This window comes from Lagenorhynchus albirostris, chromosome 3 (assembly GCF_949774975.1).
Source record: "Lagenorhynchus albirostris chromosome 3, mLagAlb1.1, whole genome shotgun sequence".
Taxonomy (NCBI): Eukaryota; Metazoa; Chordata; class Mammalia; order Artiodactyla; family Delphinidae; genus Lagenorhynchus; species Lagenorhynchus albirostris.
In genome coordinates, this window is record NC_083097.1 from 34708205 (window position 1) to 34720771 (window position 12567).

Genomic DNA, 12567 nt, shown 5'->3' on the forward strand with positions numbered 1-12567 from the left:
TTAAAACACAAAGAGAAAAAAGAGTAGAGGTGGAGGACAAAACATTCAAGAGCTGGGGGAACCTATTAAGTGATCTAACTCAGGGGTTGGCATTTTCTTAAAGGTCCATATAGTAAATATTTTAGACATGTGAGCCATACAGTCTGTCACAGTTACTCACCTCTGCTATTATAGTGCAAAAGTAGCCATAGACAGTTTGCAAATGAATGGACATGGCTGTTTCACAAAGAAATTTATTTATAAAAACAGATCTTCAGAGTGTGGTATGCTGACCCCTGATTCAATTTATATGTGATTGGAGTCCCAAAACATGAAATGAGTAAGAACAGGGAAAAAGAAATTTCTGAACAGATAATGACCAAAACTATTTCAAAATTACTGAAAGAGAATAAACCACAGATCCAAGATTCACAAAGAACTCCAAACCTGATAAATAAAAAATACAGATACATCATAGCCAAACTGATGAAAACCAAAGGTAAAGAGAATATCTTGAAGGCAACCAGAGCAAAACAAAACATACATATAGAGGGCCAAAGATAAGGACAGAGACTTTCTGACAGAATTTTGCTGTAAGCCAGAAGGTAATGAAGGGAAATCTTTATAGTATTCAAGGGGGAGGAAATCTAATACCCAGCAAACACATCTTTCAGAAATGAAGGCAAAATCAACACTTTTTTCAGACAAACAAAATCTGAGAACGTTCAGTCAGCAGATTTGTATAATAAGAAATATTAAAGGAAACTCTTCAGGCAGAAGAATATGATACCAGGTAGAAAACTGCATCTACAAAAAGAAATGAAGAACCTTGGGATATAAACAATATAGCTATACATAAAATATTTTTTTCTAATTTTAATTTATTTATCATTATGTAAAGGATAAACAGTAACAATGTATTATGGGCTTATGATATTTTTAAAATAAAATATATTGTAACAATATTACACAGCATGGAAAGGCAGAAATGGAAATATAGTATTATGAGGTTCTATATGTGAAGTTATATAATACTTTTTAAAAGTAGACTGTTAGGGACTTTCCTGGTGGCACAGTGGTTAAGAATCCACCTGTCAATGCAGGGGACGTGGGTTCGAGCCATGGGCTGGGAAGATCCCACATGCCATGGAGCAACTGAGCCCGTGTGCCACAGCTACTGAGGCTGCGCTCTAGAGCCCACGAGCCACAACTGCTGAGCCCATGTGCCACAACTACTGAAGTCCACGTGCCTAGAGCCCATGCTCTGCAACAAGAGAAGCCACCACAATGAGAAGCCTGCACACCGCAACGAAGAGTAGCCCCCGCTCGCTACAACTAGGGAAAGCCTGCACGCAGCAACGAAGACCCAAATGCAGTCAAATAAATAAATAAAATAAAAACTAAACAAAGAAGTAGACTGTTGTAAATTTAAAATATACATTGTAAATCCTTGAGCAACCACTAAAAAGAAGTGTAACAGAGGTATAGTTAAATAAGCCAGTAGTGAAGATAAAATGGAATCATTAAAAAAGTCAGTTCAAAAGAAGGCAGGAAAAGGAACAAAGAATAGATGGAACAAGTCAAAATTCAATAGGTATATGATAGATTTAAATGTACTGTGTTGATAATTACATTAAATGTTTATTTGTTTTCTATTAATATGTAACAAATTACTGCCAACCTAGTGGCTTAAAACAACATCTGTTTATTAGCTCAGAGTTCTCTATGTCTGAAGTCTTGAGCACAGCATGGCTGGGTTCTCAGCCTAGGTCTCAGAGGCTGAAATTAGGGTGTCAGATGGGTTACATCCCTTTCTGGAGGCTCTAGGGAAAAATCTCCTTTCTAGCTCACTCAGTTATTGGCTGAATTCAGCTCCTTGCTGTTGTATGGCTGAGATCCCTGTTTCCTTGCTGGCTGTCAGCTTGGGGCAGCTCTCAGCTTCACAGGCCATTGTCATTCCTTGTCATGTGACTCCCTCTGTCTTCAAATCCAGCAATGGAGAGTCTCTCTCACTAGGTAGAATCTCATCTGTTTTAAGGGATCACCTGATTAGGTTAGGCTCACTGAGTTTAATCTCCCTTTCTTGAAGTCAGCTGTGTCTTATAGTATAGCCTAATCATGTCAGTGATAATCCCACTGTATTAACAGATTCCTCCCACACTCAGAGGAGAAGGGATTATACTGGGGTATGAGTCATTGGGGTCATTTTAGAATTCTGCCTACCACAAAATGTCAGTGATTTACACTCCAATGAAAGGCAGAGATTTTCAGTTTGGATAAAAAAGCTAGACTCAATTATATGTTTAAATTTTGGAAACTATGGCCTTTGAAAGAAAGGATAGTGACAGCTACAGAATTTGTGAGAGGAAAATATCTATATCAAAGTATTTTTGCTTTTAAACCATAGAAACATCTGAGTGGTACTGTTTTTGTGCTCTCTGATTTCACCTAAATTCTTGTCCTTGCAAGGCTGATTAATGTAGTTTTACGAAAGATCAGTAAATGAACACAGCAATAGAGGCAGTTTGTTATGTTTGGATCCTGGTAATTTTTTGCTTCCCTTGTTTTGTTAGTTTTTAATTTTGTTTTATTATTTTTTAAGTCATTACAAGTAATGCAAATTAAGGGTTTTGACTACATTCCTTAGGACATGAATGGCAAGATGAATTTTCTCGTATTATGGCAATGACAGATCCAGCTTTCGGATCTGCAAGAAGACCAATGCTGGTTTTATCTTGTATTTCTCAAGCTAATGTAAAAAGAATGCCCTGTTTTTATTTGGCCCATGAGCTGCGTCTGAATCATCTAAGCCACCCATGGATGGTAAGGTACAATTTTCTCTGGTGAGAAAAATCTCATTTTATTTTTCACTCTACTTTCTAATTGATTTTTATTTTTAAAATTCTTTTCTACTCATTCTCTTTAATAAAATAACATTCTAAAAGTCAGTTTTAGTAGCTTAATTTGTGGGAGATATTTGGTATCAAAGCTGACCTCTGAGATAAGTAATAAACCTCATATTGGTAGTAATTATAAGACAGAAGAGAAGATGATATTTTTTAATCTAAGCTCTCTAGAAGACCAAACTTGAGTGACTCACCCAAAGTCTATTGGGATCTTTTTAGTCCTGTTCTTTTTTGAGTGTCCAGGAAAATGTCCCACTTAATTATAAGATTTTTCACTCAGTTTCTTATTGACAGTAATCTCTTTTATTTGCTCATAGGTCCAGGATACAGAGGCTGAAACTTTAACTGGTTTTTTGAATGGCATTCAGTGGATTCTTGAAGAAGTAGAATCTAAGCATGCAAGATGATCCTTTTAGACCTTGGGAACTGAAAGAAAGCATTTGGAACTTGTTACTAAGGTCGTGATGTGGATATTTGCTCAAGTCAGCTCATTCTGCCCTGCCTTTTTGCAGGTAGGGTTTATATTGGACAGCTGTAGCTACTCTATTTTTTAATATAATTTTTACTTTTTACCTTAATTACAAGAAAAAAGTTTCAGTGCTAGCATTTGGCCCCCAAATGAACCTTTTAATATTTTAAAATAACTTATATATACATATATATATATATTTTAATATTAAATTCTGGAAAAACAAGTTTATGCCTCTCATTCTTTGTGGTTTCTCTTCTTTTCGTTTCAAAGATTGCTATAGTGGGGAATAGCAAATTTACTAAGCTTTCAATAGGTTATTTTCAAAGGTCCTTAACTGGTTATCAAAAAATAAGTTTCTATCTATTTTTAATAAATGTACTATTTAAAACTGAATATTCACTGGAATTTCATTTACTATTATGGCCATACAACTTCTGTTTCTTTTCTGAAACAGTAGGAATTAACTTTGTATCATATTCAATACTAATTCAGTGAAAATAACTGGAAATTCTTGCTCTTTTCAAATAACTTTGAAAGCTCATGAGGTGCTAAAGCCAAATTTTATTCCTTACTCATAGAGGAAATATTCCAGAGACGCTCATGATCATATGACCTCCTATTCACTAATTGCTTGCACTTTGCAGAGGAAACATTACAGTCCTCCTATCTCATTGGAATTGAAGAATTTTTAAATTATAATTTAAAAAGCATAATATTCTTAGTGGTGCTGCACCCAAGATACAGCCTCCATCCTGCGAGCAGGTGCCGTTTCAAAGAAAGTAGCTGTCACATCTTGGGTGCACTTATCCAGAACTTAGCTTCAGCACTTGTATAGTTGGGGGCAGAGTGAGAAATGCCGACATTCTGCTCCTCCTAGGAAGGTTGCCCTCTGACTCGGAGAGAGAGTGCTGTTTCCTCGGCTGCCCCAGTCTAGAATGGAGTTTCTTCTTTCTGAGCTGGAGGAGGGAAGGAGGGGAGTGGGTCTTGGTTCAAATCCCACAGACTCTTACTGAGTTTTAGTATATATATATATATATTTGAATAAATGTTTCTTCATTTGCTGTATGCTCTTAGGACCATTTACAGAGATTTTAATGATTTTTTTGGTAGTCCATTTTTGTCTTTATTTTATTTTATTTTTTAATGATTTTAAAAAATTAATTTTCTCCAGTTTCTCTAGGGAGCCATTACATGGAACTCTTCATTCTGTTATGCCAAAAGTAGATCTACTCTCCCCTTTTTTTAATTATATGTAGTTATGTTACCTCATTCATTCCTGATGTTGGTAGTTTATGTCTTTTTTCTTCATGATCAGTCTGGCTAGAGTTTTATTGATTTTATTATTCTCAAGAACCAGCTTTAGGATTTATTGATTTATTCTATATTCTGTTTCATTGATTTATGCTCTAATCTCTATTTTTCTGCTTTTTAAATGTAAAAAAAATTTTTAAATTTCATCTTCCCTTTTTTAGATTATTAAGGTACAGACTTAGGTCACTGATTCTATTTCTTTTTTTTTTTTTTAACATCTTTATTGGAGTATAATTGCTTCACAATGGTGCGTTAGTTTCTGCTTTATAACAAAGTGAATCAGTCATACATAAACATATGTTCCCATATGTCTTCCCTCTTGCGTCTCCCTCCCTCCCACCCTCCCTATCCCACCCCTCCAGGCTGTCACAAAGCACCGAGCCAATATCCCTGTGCCATACAGCTGCTTCCCACTAGTTATTTACCTTACTACGTTTGTTAGTGTGTATATGTCCATGACTCTCTCTCGCCCTGTCACAGCTCACCCTTCCCCCTCCCCATAACCTCAAGTCTGTTCTCTAGGAGGTCTGCGTCTTTATTCCTGCCTTACCCCTAGGTTCTTCGTGACATTTTTTTTTCTTAAATTCCATATATATGTGTTAGCATAAGGTATTTGTCTTTTTCTTTCTGACTTACTTCACTCTGTATGACAGACTCTAGGTCTATCCACCTCATTACAAATAGCTCAATTTCCTTTCTTTTTATGGCTGAGTAATATTCCATTGTATATATGTGCCACATCTTCTTTATCCATTCATCCGTTGATGGGCACTTAGGTTGTTTCCATCTCCGGGCTATTGTAAATAGAGGTGCAATGAACATTTTGGTACATGACTCTTTTTTAATTATGGTTTTCTCAGGGTATATGCCCAGTAGTGGGATTGCTGGGTCATATGATAGTTCTATTTGTAGTTTTTTAAGGAACCTCCATACTGTTCTCCATAGTGGCTGAACCAATTCACATTCCCACCAGCAGTGCAAGAGTGTTCCCTTTTCTCCACACCCTCTCCAGCATTTATTGTTTCTAGATTTTTTGATGATGGCCATTCTGACTGGTGTGAGATGATATCTCATTGTAGTTTTGATTTGCATTTCTCTAATGATAAATGATGTTGAGCATTCTTTCATGTGTTTGTTGGCAGTCTGTATATCTTCTTTGGAGAAATGTCTGTGTAGGTCTTCTGCCCATTTTTGGATTGGGTTGTTTGTTTTTTGATATTGAGCTGCATGAGCTTCTTGTGTATTTTGGAGATTAATCCTTTGTCAGTTGCTTCATTTGCAAATATTTTCTCCCATTCTGAGGGTTGTCTTTTGGTCTTGTTTGTGGTTCCCTTTGCTGTGCAAAAGCTTTGAAGTTTCATTAGGTCCCATTTGTTTATTTTTGTTTTTATTTGCATTTCTTTAGGAGATGGGTCATAAAGGAGCTTGCTGTGATTTATGTCCTAGAGTGTTCCGGCTATATTTTCCTCTAAGAGTTTGATAGTTTCTGGCCTTACATTTAGGTCTTTAATCCATTTTGAGCTTATTTTTGTGTATGGTGTTAGGGAGTGATATAATCTCATACTTTTACATGTACCTGTCCAGTTTTCCCAGCAGCACTTATTGAAGAGGCTGTCCTTTCTCCACTGTACATTCCTGCCTCCTTTATCAAAGGTAAGGTGACCATATGTGCATGGGTTTATCTCTGGGCTTTCTATCCTGTTCCATTGATCTATCTTTCTGTTTCTGTGCCATTACCATACTGTCTTGATTACTGTAGCTTTGTAGTATAGTCTGAAGTCAGGGAGCCTGATTCCTCCAGCTCCGTTTTTCGTGCTCAAGATTGCTTTAGCTATTCGGGGTCTTTTGTGTTTCCATACAAATTGTGAAATTTTTTTGTTCTAGTTCTGTGAAAAATGCCCGTGGTAGTTTGATAGGGATTGCATTGAATCTGTAGATTGCTTTGGGTAGTAGAGTCATTTTCACAATGTTGATTCTTCCAATCCAAGAACATGGTATATCTCTCCATCTATTTGTATCATCTTTAATTTCTTTCAGCAGTGTCTTATAATTTTCTGCATACAGGTCTTTTGTCTCCTTAGGTAGGTTTATTCCTAGATATTTTATTCTTTTTGTTGCAGTGGTTACTGGGAGTGTTTTCTTGATTTCATTTTCAGATTTCTCGTCATTAGTGTATAGGAATGCCAGAGATTTCTGTGCATTAATTTTGTATCCTGCTAATTTGCCAAATTCCTTGATTAGCTCTAGTAGTTTTCTGGTAGCATCTTTAGGATTCTCTATGTATAGTATCATGTCATCTGCAAACAGTGACAGCTTTACTTCTTTTCCGATTTGGATTCCTTTTCTTCTCTGATTGCTGTGGCTAAAACTTACAAAACTATGTTGAATAAGAGTGGTGAGAGTGGGCAACCTTGTCTTGTTCCTGATCTTAGTGGAAATGCTTTCAGTTTTTCACCATTGAGGACGATGTTGGCTGTGGGTTTGTCATATATGGCCCTTATTATGTTGAGGAAAGTTCCCGTTGTGCCTACTTTCTGCAGGGTTTTTATCATAAATGGGTGTTGAATTTTGTCGAAAGCTTTCTCTGCATCTATTGAGATGATCATATGGTTTTTCTCCTTCAATTTGTTAATATGGTTTATCACATTGATTGATTTGCGTATATTGAAGAATCCTTGCATTCCTGGAATAAACCGCACTTGATCATGGTGTATGATCCTTTTAATGTGCTGTTGGATTCTGTTTGCTCTCCTTCTCAAACTTCCAAAATATAGCAGAGGGAGGAACACTCCCAAACTCATTCTATGATGCCACCATCACCTTGATACCAAAACCAGACAAGGATGCCACAAAGATAGAAAACTACAGGCCAATATCACTGATGAACATAGATGCAAAAATCCTCAACAAAATATTATTTATTTTTTGGCCACACCATGCAGCTTGTGATTTTTTTCTAATCTGTCTAGTTTCTTATATCCTTTCATTTTTAAAAAATTTAATCATACTTTTTAGTTCTAAAATTTTCACTGTTTTAGAGCTTCCCTTTTTCTGCTAAAACTCTATCTCTTCATTCATTCTGTCTTTTCCACTACATTCTTTAACATATTTAAATACTTTTTAATAATCATTTTTAACTAATTTCAACATAGGTCATTTGTGAGCATACCATACCTCTATTAAGTATATTTTCTCTTGATTTGGGGCCCTATTTTTCCTATTTCTTTATATGTATCCTATTTTTAAAAAATATTTATTATAATTTTTTTTTATTTATTTTGGCTGCACCGGGTCTTAGTTGCGGCACGCGAGATCTTTAGTTGCGGCATGCAAACTTCTTAGTTGTGGTGTGCGAACTTTTAGCTGCGACATGCATGTGGGATCTAGTTCCCCAACCAGGGATTGAACCCGGATCTCCTGCATTGGGAGCACAGAGTCTTACCCACTGGACCACCAGGGAAATCTCTATATGTCTCCTGTTTTGAAAAATTATACACAGGGAGTTTTTCCTTAAGAGAATAGTAGATTGTGAAGTAGATAATACTTTTTATTTTGTCTTTTGTTTTTCAGGCAAGTTCAGCCATCCTTTCTTTTTTCATCATTCAGCTAGGTTGTCTTGGAGCTGGACCATATCTTTATTTAACTTACTTCTTTTATAAATCAGATCATATCTCTTGTTTCCTTTTGTGCCAATCCCCAATATGTTATGCTACCACCAAGGAGCTGATCTTATTATATTATCACCTGGAAAGGGGTTGGGTTGCCTATATAGTCAGTTTCAGTTCATCTCTAGATGTAATTCCAGCAGGGTCCTGAAACCTAAGCACTGAACAAAAATGTAAGACATTTTTCTGCCCTCTTTGTCTCTTGCCAAAATTCCTGTGGGGGAGAATTGGTGGGCTCAACAACTTGTTTTCACATTTGGAGTTCTTTCATTTACAATATGTTGTGCCAGTCATTTTGTAATTAAAAGCTTCAGTGGTATTTTTCTCATCCAGCATAATCTCTCTTCCTATGACAGAGCTGCTATTCCATCCACAGATACCCAGAATAGGCAATTGGTCCCATAAAAGCAGTGTAGCTCTTTGATCACTAAAATAGCGTGATTCTCTTTGGAATTTAGTTTATTTAGATTTCTTTGTATCTTCTACTCTTTGCTGGCTTCAAGTATAATTTTCATTTTATCCTGTGTTTTCTTGCTGCAATAACAATCTTTCGTGACCTACATTCTGTCTGAAAACAAAACTTTTAGTGGTTTTTACACTGTGTTTTAAACACCTTATCATCTATGGTCTCATATATTACAATGTTCATTTGTTAAAACATTTTTAAGGTTATGTCTACACCCATTATCTGAATTATTATATGTTGTGAAAAGTTCTCACAGTCTCATTTTCCTCATGATTTTCATCATTATTTCATTTTTACTATATAGTATGATGACTTTTTACTGTTTTTTTTTCTTTTTTGATGGGGTTGTGTTTACGTTCATATTCTTTGATCCTTGGAATAAGTACTAAGCAAATTTGCATAACATACGAGATCTGATTCTTGCTACCAGTCTCATCAAATTAAATTTCCTGTATTTAAAAATCTCTAGCTGCTTATTCTTTCTACACATCTGTATAAGAAGTTGTTAGAAGTAGCATGACTAAGTTATTATGTGCAAAGACCCTAAAACCAGATTGGTTTGGGTTCAAATCTTAACTTTATTATTTTATGATCTTGGGCAAGATTCTTATCGTCTATGTACCTGAGTTTCCCTAATTTAAAATGAAGATAAACAATAGTAGTACCTACCTCATAGGGTTCTTAAGAGTTTTAAATAAATTAAATATTCCTTTGCCAAATTTCTATTTTAACTAAAATTTCTATTTTAAACCTAATAGTTTGTATCTCTTAAGCCCCTCTTAAGCTGCTACTCCTATTATGCTCCTCCCCCCTTTCCTCTCCCCATTGGTAACCCTAGTTTGTTCTCTATATCTGTGAGTCTGCTTCTTTTTAAAATAATATACTATTAAATTAGAAATCTAGACTAATAATTTACTAAATGAAATAGAAAGTAGTAACTGGTAGTAAATCATTTGCTACATTGTATGGACTAGTAGTATTTCAACCTGATTTTTTGAGGTTATTTTTATGAACATTATTAGAACCATTTGAATTTTTTCTCCTTTGAGCTTTCTGTTCATGCCTTTTGCCCACTTTTATATCAAATTGTTCTTTTTTCCCCTCAAAATTTAAAGGGCTGGGTGTATCAGGGAGACAAATCTATGTCTATGATGTATGTTGGAAGTATTTTTTCCCCTGTTTATCATTTGTCTTCTGACTTTACTTATTGTATTTTGGATGTGCAAAGCTTTTAAAAAATGCTTTTAAAAAATGTAGTCTAATTTATTAACATTTTCTTTTGTTATATATATATTTTGGTAATAGTTAGAAATTCTTTACCAACACCCAGGTTATAAGGGAATTTACCCATATTTCTACTTGTATATACTTGTGTGTATATACTTTATATTACACATAAATCTTGTATATATATATATACAAGATTTATATACAAGATTTATATATTTATATACAAGATATATATATATATATACAAGATGTATATATATATATATATATAAAGTATATACTTTATATTACACATAAATCTTGGATCCATTTAGAGTGTATTCAGGTATATTGTGAAGTGTGAATTCAATTTTGGCTTTCTCCAAATGAATATTTGATTGTTTCATCATACAGTTGACCCTTGAACAACATGGGGGATGCGGTGCTGACCATCCATGCAGTCAAAAATCCGTGTATTACTTATAGTCAGCTCTCTGTATACACTATTCCTCCAGTATCCACGATTCCACTTCCATGTAGTAGTAGTAAATACTTTTGAAAAAAAAATCTGCATATAAGTGGATCCATACAGTTACAACCTGTGTTGTTCAAGGGTCAACTGTAATTTATTAAAAGTGACCATATTCCCCCCAGTGTTTTGAGATACCATCTTATTAGACACTAAATTTGTTCATGTAATCTAATTTAGCCTTGCTTTTCTGTTTCTGTGTTCCTGTTCTAATGCCACACTTGTTACACTTAAAGAGGGGTTTTAACATTTTTGAATATCTGATAGAGCTTGTCCTCCATCATTCCTCTTTTGAAAGGTTTTCTAATATATTCTTAAATATTTATTTTTCAATATGACCTATAATATCAACTTATTTAAAAATTTGTATTTTTTATTGGAAATACTATGTATACCCATGCATAAATATATTACACATATATATATAATAACTTGGAGAGAAATTACGTAGTTAGGATGTTGAGTTGTCCCACCCAAGACAATGGATGTGCTTCCATTTATTCAAAACAGAAGTGTTTTCAAGTTTTCCTTATATACATATATTTTGCACATTTTTTGTTAAGTTTATTTTTAAGAATTTTATCTTTATTGTTCCTATTATAAATGGAGTTTTCCCTTAATGTTCTATATTATAGTTATTATTTGTATATGTGAAAGTTATTGATTTGTTTATTAAATTTATATCCTACTTTATAGTTTGATTTAGTTTTTTGATTCCTTTGATTTTCTAGATATAAAGGCATCATCTGCAAATACGGAGGTTTTACTTCTTATTTTACAGTGTTTAATCTTCTATGTGATTTTGCTTTGCTAATACTTGTAGTATGTTAAAGAGTAGTGAGACAGTGAACCTCCTTTCTTGCCTTGTTCCTCATCCTGGTGGAAATGCCTCTAGTCAGAGGTTTCCCACTATGTAACATATTGGCTTTAGGAGTGATGGTTTAGTAATCATGTTAAGGAAGTATGAATTAAATACTATCTTACTAAGTGCTTTTTTAAAATGAGGGATGGGTGACAAATTTCATCAGAGGTCTTTTTAACACCTATGGTGATAATCATGGTATTTCTCCTTAAATTTTTAATAGGGTGAAATATGTTAGATTAATACTGAACCATTCTGACACTTCTGGGATAAATCTCTCTTGCCTCATATTGTATTATTTTCGTGTAGTGTTAAAATCTTTTGCTAATATTTGCTTAAAACATTTTACTATGAATGTATGTGAATTCATAAGAATTTTTGAAAGTGTGATATCTTTTTTTTTTTTTTTTTTTTGCGTTGTATGTGGGCCTCTCACTGTTGCGGCCTCTCCCGTTGTGGAGCACAGGCTCCGGACACGCAGGCTCAGCGGCCATGGCTCACGGGCCCAGCCGCTCCGCGGCATGTGGAATCTTCCCGGACCGGGGCACGAACCTGTGTCCCCTGCGTCGTCAGGCCGACTCTCAACCACTGCGCCGCCAGGGAAGCCCAGAAAGTGTGATATCTTTATCAGGTTGAGGTATTAGTGTTACACTTGCTTCATAAAAATGATTATAAAGTTTTTCTTCTTTTTTCCATTCTCTGAAACAGTTTAGGTAATATTGGGAACACGTGGTTTTTAAAATTTTGGTAGAATTTATTCTCTGAAAACATCTGCTTCTGATTCCTTTATTACAGGATAGTTCTTTGATGACTTTCTCTATTCTATGGAAATTGCTTAATCTATCTGTAGGGACCAATTTTTCCTAAGAAATTATTTATTGCATATAGGTTTTCCAGTTTATTTGCATAGATATTATACTTATGATTTTTAAATAGATCCCGTTTCAGTGATTAATTCCTCTTGATCATTTCTTATTTTGTATTTGTGTGCTGTCTCCTTTGTCTGTATTATTACTTATTTTTCAAGAACTAGAGTTTTGATTTATTTTGTGCTTTGCTCTTCCCTTTTATACCTCATTAATTCTGCTGTTATTTTTCCCTTCTCTCTTCTACTTTCTTTCTTAGGAATTTGATTATTTTATCACTGCTTTTATTGTATTCCATAGAT

At 34.7% G+C, this 12567-nt stretch overlaps 1 protein-coding gene across 6 annotated transcripts in view; it reads left to right on the forward strand.

Annotated features, from left to right (window-relative positions):
• The window catches only part of FBXO4 (F-box protein 4), a 343355-nt gene that overhangs the window by 10247 nt on the left and 320541 nt on the right, over positions 1–12567 (forward strand). For 4 of the 6 annotated variants that reach the window (XR_009539997.1, XR_009539998.1, XR_009539996.1 and 1 more), the window contains exons 6-7: positions 2627–2802; positions 3203–3397. Coding sequence is in view for 1 of the 6 variants with exons in the window: in XM_060147006.1 (XP_060002989.1) it covers positions 2627–2802; positions 3203–3292 (266 nt within the window). In the remaining 5 variants the exon portion in view is untranslated. Of the gene's footprint in view, positions 1–2626; positions 2803–3202; positions 3522–12567 lie in introns of those variants that run through there. The other 2 variants (XM_060147006.1, XR_009540000.1) reach the window with 2 other exon arrangements.